General features: G+C 43.1%; 2 protein-coding genes across 8 annotated transcripts in view; both read right to left on the bottom strand.

Annotated features, from left to right (window-relative positions):
- LOC118290191 (1-phosphatidylinositol 4,5-bisphosphate phosphodiesterase beta-4-like) overlaps window positions 1-11,222 on the bottom strand; it is a 58,914-nt gene extending 47,692 nt beyond the window's left edge. For 2 of the 3 annotated variants that reach the window (XM_035617658.2, XM_035617664.2), the window contains exons 1-2: window positions 11,040-11,222; window positions 7,565-7,611 (exon numbers count right to left, since the gene is read on the bottom strand). The gene's annotated coding sequence lies outside the window, so the exon portion shown is untranslated. Of the gene's footprint in view, window positions 1-7,564; window positions 7,612-10,645; window positions 10,990-11,039 lie in introns of those variants that run through there. The other variant, XM_035617661.2, reaches the window with a different exon arrangement.
- Window positions 11,223-14,708: 3,486 nt separating this feature from the next.
- Window positions 14,709-20,767, bottom strand: part of LOC118290181 (1-phosphatidylinositol 4,5-bisphosphate phosphodiesterase beta-1) — a 150,840-nt gene continuing 144,781 nt past the window's right edge. For 4 of the 5 annotated variants that reach the window (XM_035617643.2, XM_035617642.2, XM_035617638.2 and 1 more), the window contains one exon: window positions 14,709-16,447. In XM_035617643.2, the coding sequence (XP_035473536.1) occupies window positions 16,223-16,447 (225 nt within the window). In that variant the 3' untranslated portion in view covers window positions 14,709-16,222. The remainder of the gene's footprint in view (window positions 16,448-20,767) is intronic. The other variant, XM_035617641.2, reaches the window with a different exon arrangement.

Here is a 20,767-nt window from a genome sequence, read left to right as displayed (position 1 = left end):
TACCTAATTATGTGATGAATATTTAGATAAATTTTTCTAAATATGGAAAAATGCAATTGGCTTCAATAGAATACATGACTTGTAAATTGTATATCATATATACATTACCAGCACTGACTTTAACTGAATGAATGAGTTGAAACAGTTCTTTCTTCGTGTCTTTTCAGTAGAATGTGGGTGAGACTGAAACGGAAGGTAAAGAAAGAAGCAGCGGCGTCCAGAGAGAAGCAGAGAACGGTGGCGGAAGAGAGGGAGGCACTCAGATAAAGAGGGAGAGAGACGCACATGCACCAAAACATTTCAAATACACATTGACTTTTCAGTTTTTTTCTTTCTTTCTTTTCTGTATGATGGTGTGAGGAGCCAGCTCCCCGGGGGCCTGAATAAGAGATAGGCAGCCAGAGAGACTGAAATTTAAACATAGAGAAAAGGTGAAAGGGAGTTTTTCTACTTAGAGAGTCAAAGAGAGTGAACACAGAGAACATCACTTCTTTTGCCTTGGAGAATGATGGATGACTGTCTTTCTCTTGGGCAAAATTAGGTCTGGGTCTACACACACGCACACTATCATACTAGGGTAATTTGTGCTAGTAAGACATGGAACACTGTCAGAATGAAGCCTCTGCACATGGCTCTTAAATGTCACTTTAGCCATTTTTAGACTCTTCAGTGTTTTTTCGGGGTCAGGGGTGGGGAACCTTTTAGCTATCATGGGCCATTTCAATTTTTATAAACAGCCTCCGAGGGCCATAACTGAACTACTGAACACATGCCGCACTAACCTCTCTAATGTGATGGTTGGAACAGCTTCTCTTTGGCGAGGCATCTGATGTCACATGGTAGTGATGATAATGTTACTCGTAGATTTTTTCCCAAAGTTTGGATCAGTCGGAGTTGAGCAGAACCGAGTCACTTTTTAAAAGGTTGTCCCAAACAGAGATGCAAACAGTGCACGTCCCCACAGAACGGGACAATCGTCTGGATGTACAGTACGTGCAGTTTATAGAACTTGTGCAGAGGGAGGTTGTTGCGTTGAGTCTTGAGCTCCTCGTTGCCTTCGAGCTCAATAATTTAATGTAGTAGTTTGTCAGGCAAATCAGCTGGTTCCAAATTTAATTGCTTAACAAATACGTTCAGTTCCTTTTATTTACTTTTCATGTTCTGAAGCCTCTCACCAAATGCCTGAAGGAGTTTCGCAAACTCAGCAGCATATTCAGATGTGTCATAGCAGGCGTTGTAGAGAAGTTTGTGCAGAGTAAGAAAATACAGTGTTATAGGACGGGACATTGGAGCTTGACGTTCGGCCAGATCACACAGCCACTTGCTGCCAGTTCTGTGACACAAGAATGGCAAATTGCATTTGCATTTTGTAACTACCACTATAAATTCTAAATTAGCTTTCATTGTTTATGATAATATGCCGTTCCAGTACTGCCTACCTGCCCACGAGAGGTTCACAGTAAACAAGGGCCGCATTAAAATAAGCGATACTGTTTTTAATCTTACCACATTGATTTCAGTAATGTACCGTTCCGTCTCCCTCAGACAAATGAGATATATATTGAATTACTGCCATTGCAAACCAAACATTTCCTCCTTCTGCGAGTGTACATCAAAATGATATAACTAAACACGGAGTGGATTTTATTGTGTATAGACGTCAAAGCAGTGTATTTGTCACTAAGGTCAGCTTCGGCCGCAATAATTCATCAACTTAAGATAAAACATGGTCTTTTTAGGCATTTTAAATCTTACAGTCTGACAGCAGAGAACGAGGAGCAGCTCACTCTCATTTCATTAAATTGAAGTGGTGCAGGCTGTACCTCCAACTCCTTCCACTTGCACTGTTGAATCAGATTGCGGTTGCAGTTATCTCTGATTTCATTTGAACAACATAATTTTGTTTGGCTGGAGTTGCTCTTCCTGCTGGTTTTCTGACATAGTAGCTGCTCGAGATGAATTTGCTGATTGTATTTAACCACACTTGCGAACACCAGCAATAATAATTTGTGTCACAGAAACGGAAATTCAAAAGATTATAAAAAAGTTACAGTTGGTTAATCATATCCTTAAAACAGTTGGCAGGGTGGGAAATTTCAACTTTATGGATGAGACCTATGGTCTGATGATGAACAGGAATAAAAACCGTTGGGATTGTTAAAAATCCCTTGTGGCTCATTCAAACCTACAGTTCGTATTAAGCCTACAATTTTGAATCTCCGTGAAGTAAAAATTGGTGTTCCAATAGGGCCATGGAGACACAACGAAAGTTGAAGTTGAAGAGGGTTTTCCCTGAACAATTGTCTTTAGGATTAAGTAAGTGCTTGCTTGGAATGACTGTGTATATATAATATGTGCTATATACAGTGTGTGCAATTTCCCATTCTTCCTCATGTGCTATAATAATGTCACTCGGGGGAAAAGAATGTCTCCCAGCATTCGCCAAAGGAAGATTTACAACGCTCTTATGATGTGCTTTGATTGTGACACTTTTCTAAACTTTACATTACTTCCACAGTTTGTTATGATATCCATCTAATGGATTTATGTGCTGAGCCGGGGGTTTGTTTAAATGACATGCGAGAAGTGGCTGATGAGAAATCGCCAGGGGCCTATGACAAATATCTGGCACTGATCGCAAATCCATGTGAGGGAACCGCTTGCCCGTTCTGCTGTGCTGTTTACACTCGGACTAAAATGTGTTTGTTTCTAGCCGTGCCGGAGTTCAGGCGGCGTTGTCTTTAAGAGAAAGCGCCATGCATTCAGAGAAAAATACCATTAAAATCCACTTTTGTTTCTCAATACACAAAACAAATAAAGACATAAATGAAATACTCACAAGCTGTTCCTCTTTGAGATATTTGTATAAAACCAACCACACACTCCCTCACAGCCATCTAATTATGCAGGTCAATAACAAAATAGTAATAGTGTGTACTCTGCATTTCAACTTCAGCTGAGCAGGATAAGTGATAAGTTAGGCTGCTAAATGTTACATGATTGCTGGACTTTATATCTCATAGAGTGGGCTGATTAAAGATACTCTTCTGGCACATAGTGTACACACAAACACACGTACACACACGTACACACACGTACACACACACACACACACACACACACACACACACACACACACACACACACACACACACACACACACACACACACACACACACACACACACACACACACACACACATCCTTTCCCCACAGACAAGAGCAGTGCTGTAGAAAAAGGAAGAAGCAACATTCTTGCTGTTTATCTAGTCATCTGATCTGGCCAGCGAGTCATGTGCTGGAGCTGTGTTCGAGGCTCGGCAGCATGCTTAAGGCTAACGCTAACCCTTACCCTAGCCTTGTGTTTCTGCTCTCCATCTTAATATGAACATAATGTGCCCAGGCTCTGTACATTGAAACCAGACCAATGGTGCAGGCTGCACCAACAACACTTTCAGAGACCTGCTAGCGGGTAGAGCTGCAACGCCGAGGTTTTGGCCTAGTGGTTTGCGGGACCTCCTATACCCGAGATCCCGTGTTCACAGACCGGCCGGAGCAGGAAAATAACCACAACAGCAAAGAGAGAGACAAGCTCTCTCCAAACTCGCTTACTAAGTCTTTAAAGACATCTTTGCAATCAACACACTAGAAGATCATGCGTTTTATATTTTATATGTAAGAAAATGCAATTTAAATATATATATATACTGTATATATAACTGAAATCAGTTTCCTGCCTGTTGAAGCCTTTGTCCCGGAAAAACACAAACCACATCCTGCTTTGCGTTTCTCGTGATCTGAGGACAGGTTTCATCTCACCCGGTGGCTTACGTCACACGGACAAATAAATCAATAAGCAAACAGACAATATGCAAAACCCAATCAATAGCTAAGAGTCCCGAAAGGTTTCTTAATTTCCCCCCTCAAATATTGACACTTTGATAAATGCTGTAATTATTTTTGCTGAATTCAATGATCCACGTCGCTGTACTGAAAAGCCCTATTCTTTCTATTACTGGGCTGGCTGGGTAATAATAGCTGTCCAGGGGAGGATGGCACGGAATCAAGTTTTGCATTCTGGAGCGAAGGTCGACAGTTTAATTGGAAGTGCAAATTGCGTTCACGTGTATCCCCACAGTGGATTGAGCCATGGGTAAAGTGAAAGTGCACACCGTGAGTGTGTGAAGGTGGGGGTTGGGTGGGTAGTTGGAAGGAGTGCGCGCGGCTAACTGAGCTACGATTATCATCACTATAGTTTTGTTTTTAACTCATCAAAGCCTCTTTCACACAAACCAGGATGCTCCCACTGTCTGCTACTGAAACAGCCGAGCCAACGCTGCCAATTTTCTCGCCAAGAAAGAGTAAATATTGACTTGATGACTGCAGCTCCCATCTGTTGGTGTGAGAGTTAGCAGCTCCCTCTCTTTCTAACCATTCTTCTTCTGCTTTCCATCTCTGACTCTTCCCCTCTCTCTCCCTCGGTGTGTTGCCAGAGTCTGAGGAGAATAGCCCTGTCATTACGTTCACCCTCCAGCCACACTTACCCTTGTAGTGGAGACAAACTCTCTCGTCACTGACATCTCACTTTCTCTGAGCAGCAAACGGTGCATGCGCATGTTAATCTACAACATCTGGAGCACTGAGGGCTGAGGCCAGGTTTTGATCAGCTGTGCGTCGTGTTTCAGGCTACGACTGACGGAGTGGAGCTCAGTGGTTTATCACTGCACAGAGCAGGCAGAAGGCAATGCTGGAATTCACTGAGCCATTTGGTATGTCTGCACATAGAAATGCACATCCATAATGACGAGTAGAGCCCCTCTGTTATGATCTAGCACTATATAAATAGCATACTTCTACAGTCGGCCGATTACATCTCCTGGTATCGTCTTATCGCGGTATCGGTGTATAGGTCGGCCCACGTGGTTTGTTATGGAAAGTGTTTCTCTCTGAACATAATGGAGAAAAAGATGTTTGTGATAATCTAGAAATGGCGCTGTCATGTTGTTTTAACCAGCATATTCTGCTCTGGCTCCATTGATTAAAAACAACCTCTCCACAGCACGCGAAGCAGGGTACGCATCACAGCTGAGCAGACAGTGGTGCGGTGTGAAGCGGCGTCTTCACCGTAAGATGCAAACTAGTTTTTCACATACATACCTGGAAAGCTCATAATTTTAACCATAAAAATAATCTTGATGACCGACTTTACAACTGTCATACTTGTCTTCTACATTAGCTAGCTGGCTAATCATATTATAAACGGATATTGGATATACTCCCTATACTTGTTATACAATCCAGTATCAGTCGTGCATGTGCTCACCCTTAATGACTTGTTGGTTAAACCCAATTCTAAAATGTTCTCTGACTAGGAAAAAATTAAACTGAGCCCACATCAAGTCTAGTAAGTGTAGCTTAAGTAGATGTAGGCATTCCTACACACAACTTTCCCTTCACAACAACTACTAACATGGTATTCAGTCATGTCGTACAGTATATTATATGATACAATGATTTAAAAGATTTGTTACTTTACATTTTATATATTGCAAAACAAGCTTGGCAAAATTTGGGTTTTGCCATTTCAGAGCAGCCATTTAACTCTTACATTTGAAAATGCAAGTTCCTTTGCAAGTGACACCTCCTCTGCCTGGACGCAGCCTCAAGTGACTGTCACGTCCATATTGTCAACAGTTGTCAAGGTCTGAAAATGCAGCTGAGGGCAGGACAGCGTGTCAGGGTGCTCGCCGTGTCCATGCAAACATTCGCAATGGGAATGGATTGAGGTTTGTTGACTCTGCTGCTGCTGCTGCTGCGGCTGACATTGCTGCCGGTACGGGCAGTGTCGTGTATGACTGCTGCTGCTGCTGCTTCTATAACGGCATTTATTTTCATTGTGTGGAAGAATCTGATGTAGGCGCTTCTTCAAGTGAAAATTTATCCACATTTGCTTTGAATTCTGACACTGTGCTGATGCTTGTGCGACACCACACTTGCAAATATAAATAGTAGTAATAAAATATCATTAATAATAACTACATTTTAGTGTTGTTGCTATGTTAAAACTCAAATTCAATCTACTAAAATAGCCTTCTGTTGCCCTTTCTAAAATAAATTTGGTCAACTATCGTTTTTTGTAAACAATCGTTCTACCCTATCATATTTATATATATTAGAGCGCGAATGAAATGGATTTTTGGGATATTATGGAGTACAAGATTTCCGATACAGATACATCGGTCGATATATAAACATTTTTTTAATCTGTCAAGGATTCCTAAAATGTTGTAATCAAACTTTTATGACAAAGAAATGTAATTGAGACTTGATAGTTTAGTTTAACCATAAACTTTATTATAAATAACTATAATTAAAAAAGAAAACACAAATACAACCAAATATATAGAACTTGAATTTAAAAAATAAACATAATTTATATTACGTAAAATGTAAACATAAATGCACATTTTCCGGCATCGTTTATTCTGTACATTAAGGATTTCATATCGGTAATCATAAGCACTGACACCGACATGTCTGTGAAAGGCTCATATAGGGCGGTATTATCGGGATGCAGTATATCGATCGAGCTGTAAGTATATGTTTGCAATGAAGCAAATATAATTTAGAGAAAATGAAAAGGGACACCTCTCTCCTATATGAAAAAATGTAAGCTTGAAGCATACATAAATTAAACAGGGCCAGCCGACAAACCGCCTTCATGCTACACATTATATCATTAATACAGATGACATCATTAATACAGAACATATTATAGAGAGAAATCACCTCTCAGCCACAATACAGTTTCTAGCTTGGCATGAGGGAGCACGCAGCAGCAGCAGCGGGAGCAGCCACGCAACCTGCTTATCAGTGAGTGATGTCTGGCGAACGCTGCACATCAATCTCATTTGAAAGATACGGTGAAAAGACAGTGAAAAATTGCTTTCATCATTCAGCACAAATCCAATATAATGTCCGCCGTTTGCGGCTCTCAATTTTGTTGCTTGTTTGCCATGCTGAATGCTTTAGAGGAAAAGGCATTTGTGATCTCTAATGAGGCCTCAAAGACAGAATAACAAAGGGGGGGAAAATAAGTGTCAAGTAGATTTCTGTGCTAAAACTTACATGGCAGGAAAACCCTCATCAGTCCTCCCCTTCTTGTTGTCTCTGGGTTTCCCTCTAGGTTTTCTGTGCCCTCAGAGGCACATTAGGTTACACGCCGAGACATCCTGATTACATAAGTTGTCAGGTAGGCCTACAGGCGGGATGAGGCCATATGATTCACGCACATTTAGCATACACTTTATTCAATTGACTTAATGCAGATTAGGCCATTAATATGCAATCATGAACTGGATGCTCCGGAAAGAAGAAATCAATATTGAAATGGTTGTCTGTGTTCTGCTACAGTTAAATCCTGGTAGAACGCCCTTTTCACCAGTTGCAACCAGATGGTTACTAGCTGACAATTCTGTTCGGCTGAAGCAAATTTTTTTTTTTTAACAGAAATGTGTATTGCAGCAGTGATCCCTGGAAGTGAAAAAGAAAACCCCAAACTCACCAGTTCAGCATCAATGACGTTCAGCGGGAGAAGCTCATGTCTTGGGCCTGCAGAGACAAAAAAGGACATACTTCAAGAAGGAGAAAGAATTTCATAAATCACAGACAATGTGGAGTTATTTGGCTGAGGTCTAAAAACCCTTCTGCACAGCAGGAAGGACGGGACCCGAGCTATAACCACACAGAGAGATGAGCACATACCACACGCCTTCACTCCCCTGCCAAGGAAAACATTCAGCAAATCACAATATTGACAAACAGATCTGAAACAGTGTTACAGCTTGTTCGATTTTTACAATAGAAGCAGACACATGGAAGGGTTGTGATTCAACACAGTTTTTTGTAACACAATAATGTCACTTGGCCTGTCATTTTGAGTGCCAGTATGCTCGTCTGTTGGTCAATCAATCCATCTGGCTGTCTCTCTGCACTGCCACATTCATAGATCTCTCTGCGAGGCCTTAAAACATCCACGAGGGTGACTGACAGCTTTGTCAAGGGCTGCGGCAAAAAACTACGCTGTGATATAAAAAACCTGATATAGCAGACCACCTCGAAAAAACAACGCACTAGATGTGGAGACGGCCGAGCTAATCAACACCAGACCTGAAGAAAAAAGCAGCACGAGAAAACAAATAGAGAGAAAACAGGCGAATGCACTCGCCAGCCTTCAAAAATAGAAACAAGTAATTGAGATGTACAGTAAACTGGCAGACAGAGGGATAGAGTTCAACTTAAGTCCCACGAGAATAAACCTCCAACCTTCCAGCAATTCAATATGATGTTGGCAAGTACGCCAGTGTGGAAAAAAATACAAACAAGAGAAAAGGAGATTTTATCACTTCATTGCCGTTTGGACCAAAACCCTACAGCTACAATCGAGCTAACAACAGAAGCACAGGAGTCCGGAAAGACCAAACATGGGAAATGTGTGTCCCAACCACACATTTCATACACTGATCAGCAGCATATCTGTGGTTGCGACACAGTCCCATTTGTAAAGCTCGTTAGGCTTGGCAATATGTGAATATGAGATTTTAAAAAATATATATTCGCCTCCTCCTCCTCCATTATACACCGTCTTTTCATCCGAGTGTCGAAATCGAATTTTGTTGTTAGCCTTTCTGTGTCTCAAAGCGAGGATATTGTTATTCCGTCTTGTTTAATGCATAGAGATATTGAAAATAATTCAAATGAAACTTGAATCCATCCAATTCTAAAAAATGTAATCGCACGCCACTACCTGCTTTGCACAGAGACAAATACAACACGCAATATGTTTCAAGCAGGACAACCGGTCCCACTGTGCATATGGTTACACCTACAGTACAATATGATCACCTACGACTGAAGTTTTAGGAAAATAATGACTTTCTTTCAGTGAAATTCATATCAAAACTAGCAAGGCCAGTCAGCGCTCACAACATTTGCAAATTCTCCAAAAAATATTCTAGAATATCAGTGGAGGACAAGCATGTAGAGGACATAACATTTATAATGAAAATACATCATAGGATGCAAAAAAGTGTAGCTAATTTTGTTCCTCAAATCTTTAAAACCAATATATGCCGGTGATAATCATGGTCAAAGTGCATTATTTGCATATATAGCATCACTAAAGCCATCATGTCTTCATATTACCAAATAAAGATACAGCAGGACAAGACCGTCTGAAAATAAGTGCACCAAAGACATAACACTTAGAGTCATCTAGTCCCCCCCCAAAAAAAGAAAATAACAAAAGCACCTGTACTCCCTCAGTTAGCCTCTAAGCTCCTTAGTACGCCTCCATTCATCACAAACAGCTTCACAGTACCGGTTGAAGCCACAGGTGAGGGATTGGTATTGTGCGAGGGAGGGTAATGTTTGCCTCCGTAATCACCGGTGAAACGTTTACCTGGCACTGTCAATAATCCAGAGCAGAATGTGTGTTTTCTCCCTCTTTACGTGACGATGGTGATCTTTCATGTTGCACCAGAGGACAAACCTGGAGGGGGCGGCTGGGACACCGGCAGCCTGCTGTAATTTTTATAGACAGGGACACACTGTGTGGTGTCTGTCCAGGAGCCCCGTTACAGATAAGACACAGTGGCCGAATAACATCGAGGGCCCACGATAACACACCTGTGGGGCTTTTCACAAGAAGAAAAAGGTTCCTCATTACGTACAAGTCGACATGACGGTTGGAGCAGCTGGGCCAACAGGTTTCTCAGGGGACAGAACTACGCCCACGTGAAACCTCCGGCCAAATAATACACCATGGGGCTATCTGAACAGCCAATAAGCCGACGGGTTATTTGCTGTTCGGATATCACTCTCGCACTAGACTCTGCCTCCTGGCTGTTTGTGATAAAACAGGTTGTGAGAAACAGAAACCCGCTTTCTGACTCCATATGTGGAACCAAGCGGCCCTGTCACTTGCACTCGTATCGAGAAAGAAAGCAACATTCAATTTCTATCCTCCGCTCTGTGGGAGATGGGTGAGAGGCTGCAGACGGCAGACTGACACCGACTCAACCCAGAACAAGGCGTCAACACTGAAACCTGACATTCAACACATTGCACTCATTCATGGGATGCACATGGGGTGAGAGGAGACTGAACATAAACACATCCCCCTCATCTTGGTCTTTTGTTTTTTAAATAGCATCAATATCTGATGTTATTGTTGTTCATCTTACAGTAGATGTATATGACATTGGAGGTGCACTGTTAAAGACACACAATCTTCGAGACTAAATGTCATGCTCTTGAAAGAAACCATAGCACTTTGCAGTTTGCCCTGACTGAGTCAGAGACACCTTGCGCTGTGGGATGATGCACGGCGGCTGCACAAGAACATGTCAACGTAACCTTCTGCTGAAACCGCACATGTCACAGGGCAGCACAAGCACAAGGTGGCCACTCATCTGAGCGGGCGACGGCAGCAACAGTCCGTTGACTCGCGGACACGGTGCAGCCGGTCACGTCGCTGCAGCTAGCTCCGGGGACTAGCCTCCCCGCCGCTGGAAACACCCCCGACACCCCGCCGCGCTTCATCGAGTCCCCAGGCCGCGGCGGCCCCAGCATGTGTCCCTCTTACCTGGAGGAGAGGCCGCGGCGACGAGCGGAGCGACGGTTCAGAACAAACACCGCTATCAGGCTAACGCTCCGTGTTGAATGCGCCTGGCTAGCTAGCTAGCTAGCAGCGGCTAGTGTGCGCGCGCGCGCGCGCGTATGTGTGTGTGTGTGTGTGTGTGTGTCGTCTGGATGATGGGAGCAGGATTTGCCGTGAGCCTTAAGCGTGATGGAGTTTTTAAACCACAGCATCCGTGTGACGGACAGAGACGCGTCACGTCCAACACTCAGGTCGAGCTTCGTGTGAACTGAGCACTTACTCTGAAATAATATTCCGTCAGACACACACACATATATATATATATATTATTTCGCTGTGTGTGTGTGTGTGTGTGTGTGTGTGTGTGTGTGTTTCTTACGTGATTCCGCTGCTGGAGACGAGGGGACGGCTTTAATCCGGCGGCGGTGAGAAATGATGCTCTGCAGAGTCCGGGTCGGGACACTCTCTGTCTGTCTCTCTCTCTGTCTGTCTGTCTCTCTGTCTCTCTGTCTCTCTGTCTCTCTGTCTCTCTCTGTCTCTCTGTCTCTCTCTGTCTGTCTGTCTCTCTGTCTCTCTGTCTCTCTCTGTCTGTCTGTCTCTCTCTCTCTCTCTGTCTGTCTCTCTGTCTCTCTCTCTCTCTCTGTCTGTCTGTCTCTCTCTGTCTGTCTGTCTCTCTGTCTGTCTGTCTCTCTGTCTGTCTGTCTCTATCTGTCTCTCTGAGTGTCTTCCAGCTGCCGCCGCCGCCTCTCTTGTCCCGTCTCCCTCCCGGAGTGTCCCGGTGCTCTTGTACCACTCGCCCTCCAGTGGAGACTGACTGGCCTTGATGCGCTTCGATTGGGAACCCCTCAGCAGCTCAGCAGCTCAGCAGCGCCCCCCTTCCTCCTCCTCCAATCACCACCCACCCACCGACCAAACGTGCCTGCGCGTGAACGTTCGGCGCGCGTGCACAGGAGCGCGCGTGCAAATTGAGTGAATGAATGAGAGTGGCTCTGGTTGACAGGGTGAGTCATCCGGCAGAACCACATCCAGTTCCGCCCTGCTCCTCCAACAGCTGACTACTGTAGCCGCCATGGGAGTGTACAGACAAACACCGCCCCCCTCCTTCCTTAGTAAAGTCACAGTAAAGCTGCACTGTTTTTCTTTCCCTTACAGAAACTGCCATGAGTTTGACTGTGCGGCGCATAGAGTTCATTGCACTTGAACTTAGTTCAATGGCATCACTTCATACTGCACATGGCAGAGATCCAGTACAGGGTTTCATTTTTTCTGTTTCCATAATGTGAGTTCACCACTCTTTTTTTTTTTTAATCAGACAGGAATCTGATCTGAATGAAAATAAAGTCATTTATAGAAGGATCAAGTCCTTTGGGAGGAGTTTTCTCTATTTTGTTTCTGCATATAATAATCCACAGGTGGGCAGAAAACTAATTTATCAATTTTCCATTGCCATGTAACTTTTTCTGTGATAGATTCTGGGGGAAATCAGCTTCATAATACACATATTCAATATTATTGCCACTGACAAAATGACAAGCTATGGCCATTGAGGGAGCTTTGCTGGAAAAATGGTGAAGTTAAAACAGTTTAAATTCCAGCAATTTAGCAGGATACTAACTGAAATGAAATCAGTTGACTTCTTCTTTAAAAGTCAATCACTGTCAAATTTCTTCAACTGTGGGACAGAAGATAAAAGCAACAATAACTGCTGTAACGTTAGGGAAGGAAAAAAAAAACATCTCCCGTACTGTGCACAATCCGGTGATTCTGAGCTTTGTCGACTAAATGCACGAAAAAAGATATGATGGAGCGACTGAGGGGAAACTCCGCAAAGCAATGACACTGTGTCTTTCCTCGTCCATTTACAGGGGACGTTTTAGTATGTAGGACATAGGGATAATGGTTAAACAACACTGGGGATAATATTTGAATTACAATCAGGGCATGATCCAGGCAAGATTAAGATGAGGTTTAGTAAGACTAAGGTTATAGGTACTGCACAAGGCTTGATGTTAGGGATTAGGATATTTGAGGCAAATTGGAGAGGGAAAGGATTATATTCAAGGTCAAGGACTGAAAATAGTCAGTGGAGATGCGTTCATGAAGCACTACAACATTTCTGTAATAGTCCGTGTGTGTCTATCTGTGTATGTGTGTGTGTGTCTGCTCGATTTACCTTCTAAGCAGCACTCTGTTGGTCCTCTCCTCTTCTGGTGTCTTGGTTTGCCTCATTAAAGCCCAGTTACAGGACACCTCCACCTCCTCCTCCTCCTCCTTCCCGCAGCAGATGGACAGACGCTGGGTGATGTTATTCCTGGGAGTTTGAAGGGGTATCACTGTTTATATAACCCTGAGAATCTTATTAAAAAGCTGCTCTCCTTCCATCCTGAACTCCGGGTTAATTAGCTCACTTCCTAGTCGCTGGTATGCACGGAGGCCACTAAATGGTCACAGAGTAGTTGTTATGGGCGACCAGGCTTGTCTTATCTCCTGTTGCCTTTTGGGAGATTCTGCTGAGGAGCTGTGACTGAGAAGCACATAATGTTTATGAAGTCTGGAAAACACACGCGCACACACACACGAAAGCATGCATATATGCAGTAAACACAGTTGAAAATTCACATGCATATGCACATGGGCACAAGCTACAATATACGCACACAAACATACAGCGAGCTGGCTCACAGAAAACTCCAGACACATGCAAACAACACTCACATAATCTGTTGGAGAATGTGTTGGAGAGAAAAAAAAAATGTTACCACTGGTCATGCTCCAAGAGAAATAGATACAGAAGAGGACGGAAAAAACCCCTCAGTGCACACAATAACTTTCCCCTCCACAGTCTGATGACATTCACTGTGAAATGCATAAGAAGCTTAGGTGGATTTTTGAAATACAGTGAATCATTGGACCTTTTATGTAAAGGAAGGTCAAATAGGCAGAGGGGGTATGATACAAACATGCCCACGAATATGTGCAGTGTTGTGCATGAATCTTCACTTGTTTGGTGATGACACAAGTGGTCTAATGCCACAGCAAACTTAAGAGTATTGTGCTTAAGTGACGCAACTAACGATTCGGTTTGATTTCAGTGCTCCTCAGCGGCCACCAGAGATTCAGTGATGCAAGTTCTCAGATTCCTCTTCCTCTCAGGGTCATTTCAAAGATATTGTTACCTAGGAGATGACAGGAAATAGGTCATCGAGCCTTTCTCCCCACTTCCCCCTGCCCCCGAGTGAGACGTACGAACACGCTAACCTGCATGCACACAGTTCATATGTATATGCCCACCATCTAGTCTCAATGACATCTCCATTTCAAGTAAAACAACAAGCCATAACAAGACAATGACAAGTGACACATTTGAATGCAAAAAAACACAGATTGAAGATTGACTAAAAAGATAGGACACATAAAAATGAAAAAGACAAAAGATCTACAAAGGAATGGCTTGATAACTGAATACACAATGGTGAAGGCATCAGACAATAACATGTGGAATGGATGACGGCAATTTCAGAGAAATTTCACAATCACAGACATAGAAGGTCAATATGTAAAAATAAGGATGAAAACAAAATTAGTTTGACCAATGACAAATTAAAAGACAGACAACGCCACTCCAGCAAAGTACAATAATAGCCACATTTATTTTAATTACAGGCAAATTCCCTTTACACTATTTTTTTTCATCAACTTCATATTTATCCTTTATGTCATACATACATATACATTTCCGGAGTGCATACACTTAAGTTGATGAGAAGGGAAGGGGGCGTTAAATAAAGTGGCTCAAGACAGAAAAAGAAGGATGCCTCGCATTTCCTATGAGACACGTGTCAAATACTGCTCATCACAAGCATTACTCAGTAGTGGTACTGTACTAAAAAGTGCACATGGTCTATTCAATATCAGACAGCTTCATATAATATAATGGCAATTTTAAACAATGACGCATTTCACACATTCAACATCAAACAAGGCAAACCTATTCAAAGGCACAGGACTCTCACATCAATATCGTCTTTTGAAAAGTAGTTTGTACTTACATGTCAGGTTATCCTTTTTTTTTTTTTTTTAAAGGAAACTCAGCTGAAATAGGATTTGATATGAAATGACACACCCACGGGTTGATGAATGGCACTGGACAGTTATGAAGTAGTAGACACTTCCTTATGGTTACTGAAAGGACGGTTCATGTGTTTAAGAGGAAATCGTTCAGTTATTCGTGAGAACACTGAGTGTTTGGGGTCTGCTTAAAAAAAGCGGAACTATTTCCCCACTTCAGACTACAGCTACCAAATGTAGGTGAATATTGAGAAAAAAGCCAATGCGTGATATACTTCCTGTTGTCCTGTGCATCTGCTGTACTGGGAAACTGCACACACATTCCCCTGTAGGTACACAGGGGAACTGTTAAGAGGAAGGTCGTTTCTGTAAAACGACAGCAGGATCCTCCTCTTCTGTTTGAATGCCCTGGTTGGACAGTTGTACTTCAAGGGGACAAAGGAGTTTACAATGAGCAACGTGTTAGCCAGGGCCGGATAACAACTTCTTGTTTCAGTCCCGTTCAGTTTTTGCCACAGTGATGTGTCAAGCCACGTCGAGTCCACTATTTTGCAGGTTCAGTTTAAATGTTTCAGAGAAAATAGATCTACATTTAATAAACATCTCTGCTACAGAGCTACTGTAACATTTACAGTTGGTCAAATACATGCAGAAACTGTACAGCACACGTTCCCTTCACGTCCTCTCTGGGCATAGCTGCCCACAATCCAAACAAACGTATTAAAAACTAGCCCAATTTAAAAAAGAAAAGCTAAAAAAAAAGAAAGAATGACAAAAGAGCACTCCATAATATTATAATGCCAAATATCATACAAAACCAAATAAGGGTTAAAAATGGATGGTTTTAAAACAGAAATAGCAGCAAAACATGGGCTTTAGTTCTGTGAGAACAAAATTGGGAACCAGCAAGCCACCAGTGCCTCTGGGTTAAAGAGTTACATCGTTACATAGTGAGCCTTCAGTGCAAATATGGACAGGTGAATCTAAATCTTATAAAGATGGAAGCTTTAAAGGCTGAATTTGCAGCGGCTTCTTTACAGTACAAGTTGACTCCACTTAACTGACAATGACCACTGTAGGATAATTCAGAACCTTGGTACCACACACCTCACTGATCACTACTAATACTACTACTGTCAATATCATGATAATAAGAAAATAATAAAAACAAACTACTCTCTCTGTGCAATAGTTCAAGTAAGTTATTTCCTGCAAAGGGGTTAGTGCTTTGTTACACATCCTGTGGCCGCGCCAAAAGAGACGACAAAATACAGGTCACATACAAATACACAAAAAGTACGGTTTTGTGGACAAGACTGCACTCTACGTAGAGAGGACCTCTACTCACCGATCCGGGCTCAGATTTGATCTAATCCTTCCCCCTGGTTAAAGTTAGGATCAAAGTTGGGGGCAGTCCCATCATACATGTGTGGCCACAAACACATCCACCAATCACTGTCCCAGTGTGAAGCCCAGCGCCTGAGGTCAAATCTCTCAAAGGGATGTGTCGTAAACTCGCTCTGACGAGCCCTCCTCCGTGTCGTCCTCTGACTGCGACGCCTTGTGGTTGAGCTTCTCCGTTGTGGAGGAGGCGACGAGGTTCGCGTGGGCGCCATCGTCGCTATGCTTGGCCTTGCTGCTGTCCTGAACAAATTCTTGGATCTCCACGGGTAGCCGCCGGAATTTGTCCTGGTACTCCTGGTCCAGATCGCTCTGTAGCTGCAGAGGAAGAACACGCATGTCAACCAAGAAGTTCTACACGAGGGGGAAAAATAACACAACTAGAACTTTAATGAAGAGTGTGTTACGAATTACATATCTGGTGATGGAGGTTCTAAAAGTGCATATAAACAAGTGGCCTCTAGACTTGTAAATTAAACATTTAGTTTCACAGGCAAAGTAGTTCTCAGAAGAGAATAGACTGAGCTAGGATGGAGCTCAGTAAAGCGCATACTCCCGCCAAGGTCAAACACTTCACGTCCGTCAAGCTCTTATAATAGAACAATAAAAGGAGTTTTAAAATCTGCACCAAATTATACCAACTCGTAGATCTCAACAACATAAACCGGGTCGACTTCCAAATTTAAAGTGTTCTTCCCTGGCCAATGCCACTTGCCTCCACAAATCAGTTCAGTACTTAAAAAATCTAAACACATGTCCTGAACAAGTGGCAACCCACCGTGACGTCACCCACTGGTTTGTGACCCGCCATTTTGGTTTTCTGAAACCAGAAGTAACCATGTATGGAGGAGCAGGGGGTGGGTCTGAGTGCACGTGCACCTACACCTGCCACCGTGCACTGATTGGACGGTACTAGCTGTCAATCACGCTGTAGCCATATTAAGTTTTACTAAGTCATTTCTTTTCTGGAGACCAAACAAGGGCAATTCCAAAATTCCCTCTCCTTTTAGCACTGTTTTGGTTTCCAACAACTCCTGATAGAATTCTCTGGCTCTTTAGCAGCTAAATGCTCCATGATGTTCACACTGTCTAGTGTTTGTAGTATGGGCTTAAACAGGTTTAAAAAAACCTGTTCAATTCAATTCACTCTTATTTTACTCTCTTGAGAGAGTGAAAAGAGAGACTAGAGACAGAGCGACAGACAGGGGACGACCCTAAACCCCGACATTCAGCCACTGAATAGTGACCGTGGTCCACTGAGGGAGACCATGATCCCCTCTGCAGCCATGTAACACACACACACACACACACTCCCTTTCTTGACTGAGGGACAGAAAGGAGAAGCTGTTTTCTCCCAGGCATAGACGCCCCCAATGATTACAGATGACAAGATTGTATTCATTTCATTGTGCGCCAATAATTGCTGTAATGCTGATTTCTCTGCTTAACTACCCGACAGGCTCCCACGGGAGAGCAGTAATTAAAAAGAAAAGCTGCTAAGACGAATGGTGTCAGAGTCTCACAGCTCGATACAGTCACGTCAGCATTATGAGACATCGAAAAAAATACCTGCGAGCTCCAAGAGGATTTATCCAGGATCCATATTTTCTCTGAGAAGCCTTTTTTTTTCATCGACTAAGGACCGACTTCAGGACTCCTAACGTCTGACTCAAAAGTGAACACAGGGGAGAGTGGAGGGAGCGAAGGGCAAGGACTGTCGGCATGCTCTCTCCACTGGCCAATTTTCAACCATTTCAGCTGATAAAATGGCACATCAATTTCATTTGAGAGTACCGCATGAGAAAACCTGTAACAAAGCACTTAACCTTGACTGCATGTAAATGCATTCCTATAAGGTAAATAATATCACATTGGGTTATGTAAATTATGTCTATGTATGAGTAGGGGCTGGTTATCAAACATCAATAGTAATTTGAGTGCAGACACAAATGTGTCCATTCATTAGATAGTTGAAAATTGTCAACTATCGAATGAAATTTTCTCATATTCTTATAGCTTGTTTACTTTTTCTAAATTCAGTCTGGAATTTACTGAGACAAAATTATGTATTTGAGACTGTTGAATTAAGATGTTCATAATACCAAAAGTAAAAGTACATATCTCATTGAAACAGATCTGAGACCATGGCCCAAATAGGTGTGCCCTCTAGCAACCTATAGAAACTATGTTGGAAAAATTACTGTCTGGTATTCAGCAGCTGTAGCAGCGGTAATACCCCAGTTTCACGGATTGTTGCCAAGTTGTCTTTGACTTAAAATACAATATTAATATTTCCATAAAAATTCCTGCAACAGTCAGTATAACTCCTCAAAAAGCCAAATTTAGCTTTTTCCTCACTTTCCTGTCGGCTGCATTCACCACTCTTACTCTTCTGTTTGTCACATTTCCAATATAAAACCTTTGCAACCTTTCAGAATGAAAATACGTGACACACGCAGTGAGCACATTTGAAAGTATGTGCGGTGTAGTGAAAGCACTGAACAGGAGTGAGTGCAGATTCAATCAGCCGGTAAACACAAATTGCTACACTCAACTTGAGTGTGAAAAGAAGAAGCTCTTCACTTGTGTCTTTCCAATGATTTGATTGGTACTGTACAATGAAGCCTGTGAAAGCCAGCACCAACAACGGCATCTCAAGGTCACCTTCTCTGAAACATGCCTCCATTCTTCTCCTTCTCCCTCCCTCCTTTTCTTTCACTCTCTTTTCCCTATTTTCTTTCCTTCTCACTCTCTCAGCGGGTCTCACAGAGCGGGCATCCGGCACATCACAACCAGATGGCTAAAGATGCACCAAAGCTCATCTCTCTCTCTCTCCCTTCTCTGCACTGCGCATGACCTACTTAGGGGTGGGACAGTCTGTGTGTGTGTGTGCGTGTGCGTGTGTGTGTACAGCCTGCCTACTGAGGCACAAACACCCTATGATTAAAGCTGTCATCTTTCTCCCATCTGACGACACCCTGGCACATGTGAAGGAGGTGGGTGCAAGGGGCAGGACAGTCAGAGGGGCACCCGGCAGTTCTTAGAAAAACATGTGCCTCTGTCCATGTGTGTGTCGTCCTGTGAACGTAATCAACAGCTCAGAAGCAGACGGTGACGGCCGTCTGTTAAGAGTGTGGTGCCTGAACGATGAAGACGGCTGTTCGCTTTCACAAAGGGACGACTTGAGTTATGAGAGACACGAAGGAATGATAGAAATATGGACACGTTAGACAACAGACAGTTCAGTTACGATCATCACCTTCCATATGAGATCTTCTCTCCTGAAATCTCTTCACAGTAGTACAGGGAAGCATCAGGCATCAGTGGAACTTACTCTTCAGGTTTCCTGGAGCTAAGTTCTGCTAAACTTGCCTGCACCTGTGGTTTTGCTGGTATATATTTTTGCATAGTCTATAATGTATGAAGGTTTTGAGTGTGTGTGTTTGTGTGTGTGAGTGTGGTCTAGTTTCTGTTTGGACACTAACCAGCAGCAGCAGTTATCCAGCTTCTAAATCTGCCTCTCATCTCTGAAGGTCTATCATCTGTCAACAAACCACACACACACACGCACGCACGCCCACACACACACACACACACAAATTCCTGCCTTTCTTAAAATACAGCACTCAGTGACCTTCTTCACCAACTGTCCTCGTTTTGAGAAGCTATCAAGGGAAGTCGAGAAGGCCTCCAAAGAGCCAAATTAATTCTTTTCTTTGAGCAATGACATAACGCCTGCTGCAATACTGCCAAAAGAACTCTTCAACTGACAACACTACAGCATGCAGCTACATTAAACTGTGCTCCGTCTTACAGTCACAACAATACAGCCTGGTTGCTGCTCCGACACAAATCGTTTCAGTGAAGCTGAGAGTCGTCTGCGACAAAGCAGCCTCGTCACAGGACCACTGTGTGATGAGGTGTAAAGGTATGTGCATCCCGACCTTGAGGTAGACCGCATATCCACCCACAGTCCAATTAGGCTAAACCCAAGATCCCACGTCCAGGAGATGAGATTGGGTCACCACCCTGTCAGCATTAAGGCCTTTTTTTTTAAGAAAAGGAGGTTTGGTGAGCAATGCATGTAAGCTGTGTGTGTGTGTGTGTGTGTGTGTGTGTGTGTGTGAGAGAGAGAGAGAAAGAGAGAGCGAGAGAGGGAGAGAGTGTAGCAAGGACAGGCCATTCCTTCATTTACATTCTTTCCACAGTATTGGTCGTAACTTTGAAAATGTACTGCGGCAGCTCAGTGCGAGTAAAAAAAACAAACATGGTTAATGAAAGAGAAACGGTAGCAGCTGCTACTCAGAATGGGCTGCATGCTCCTGCTCTTATTAACTGTCTCCCTTTGTGTGTGTGTGTGTTTTTCCAACTTCTAGCATTCATTTGTCACATGTTTGGTTTGTTCGGTGCTGGGCAGGTAGCGTTCAGTGGGTTTATCAGAGTGGGTCAAAAAACAAAGGGATGAAAGACGCGCTGTGGACGTCTGAGGTGGGTTATGATTGCCTCGGCCTAGGAGGTTATGTTTTCACCGCCGTCAGTTTGTGTGTTCATCAGCAGGATTACGCAAAAACTGCTAAACTGATTTCCACGACACTTGGTGAAAAGATAGGAACAAGAAAGAACTCAATTTCTGTATCA

This window comes from Scophthalmus maximus, chromosome 18, assembly GCF_022379125.1.
Source record: "Scophthalmus maximus strain ysfricsl-2021 chromosome 18, ASM2237912v1, whole genome shotgun sequence".
In the NCBI taxonomy this organism is placed as follows: domain Eukaryota; kingdom Metazoa; phylum Chordata; class Actinopteri; order Pleuronectiformes; family Scophthalmidae; genus Scophthalmus; species Scophthalmus maximus.
Note: the sequence above shows the minus strand (reverse complement) of the source record. Positions and strands in the feature narration are given on the sequence as shown.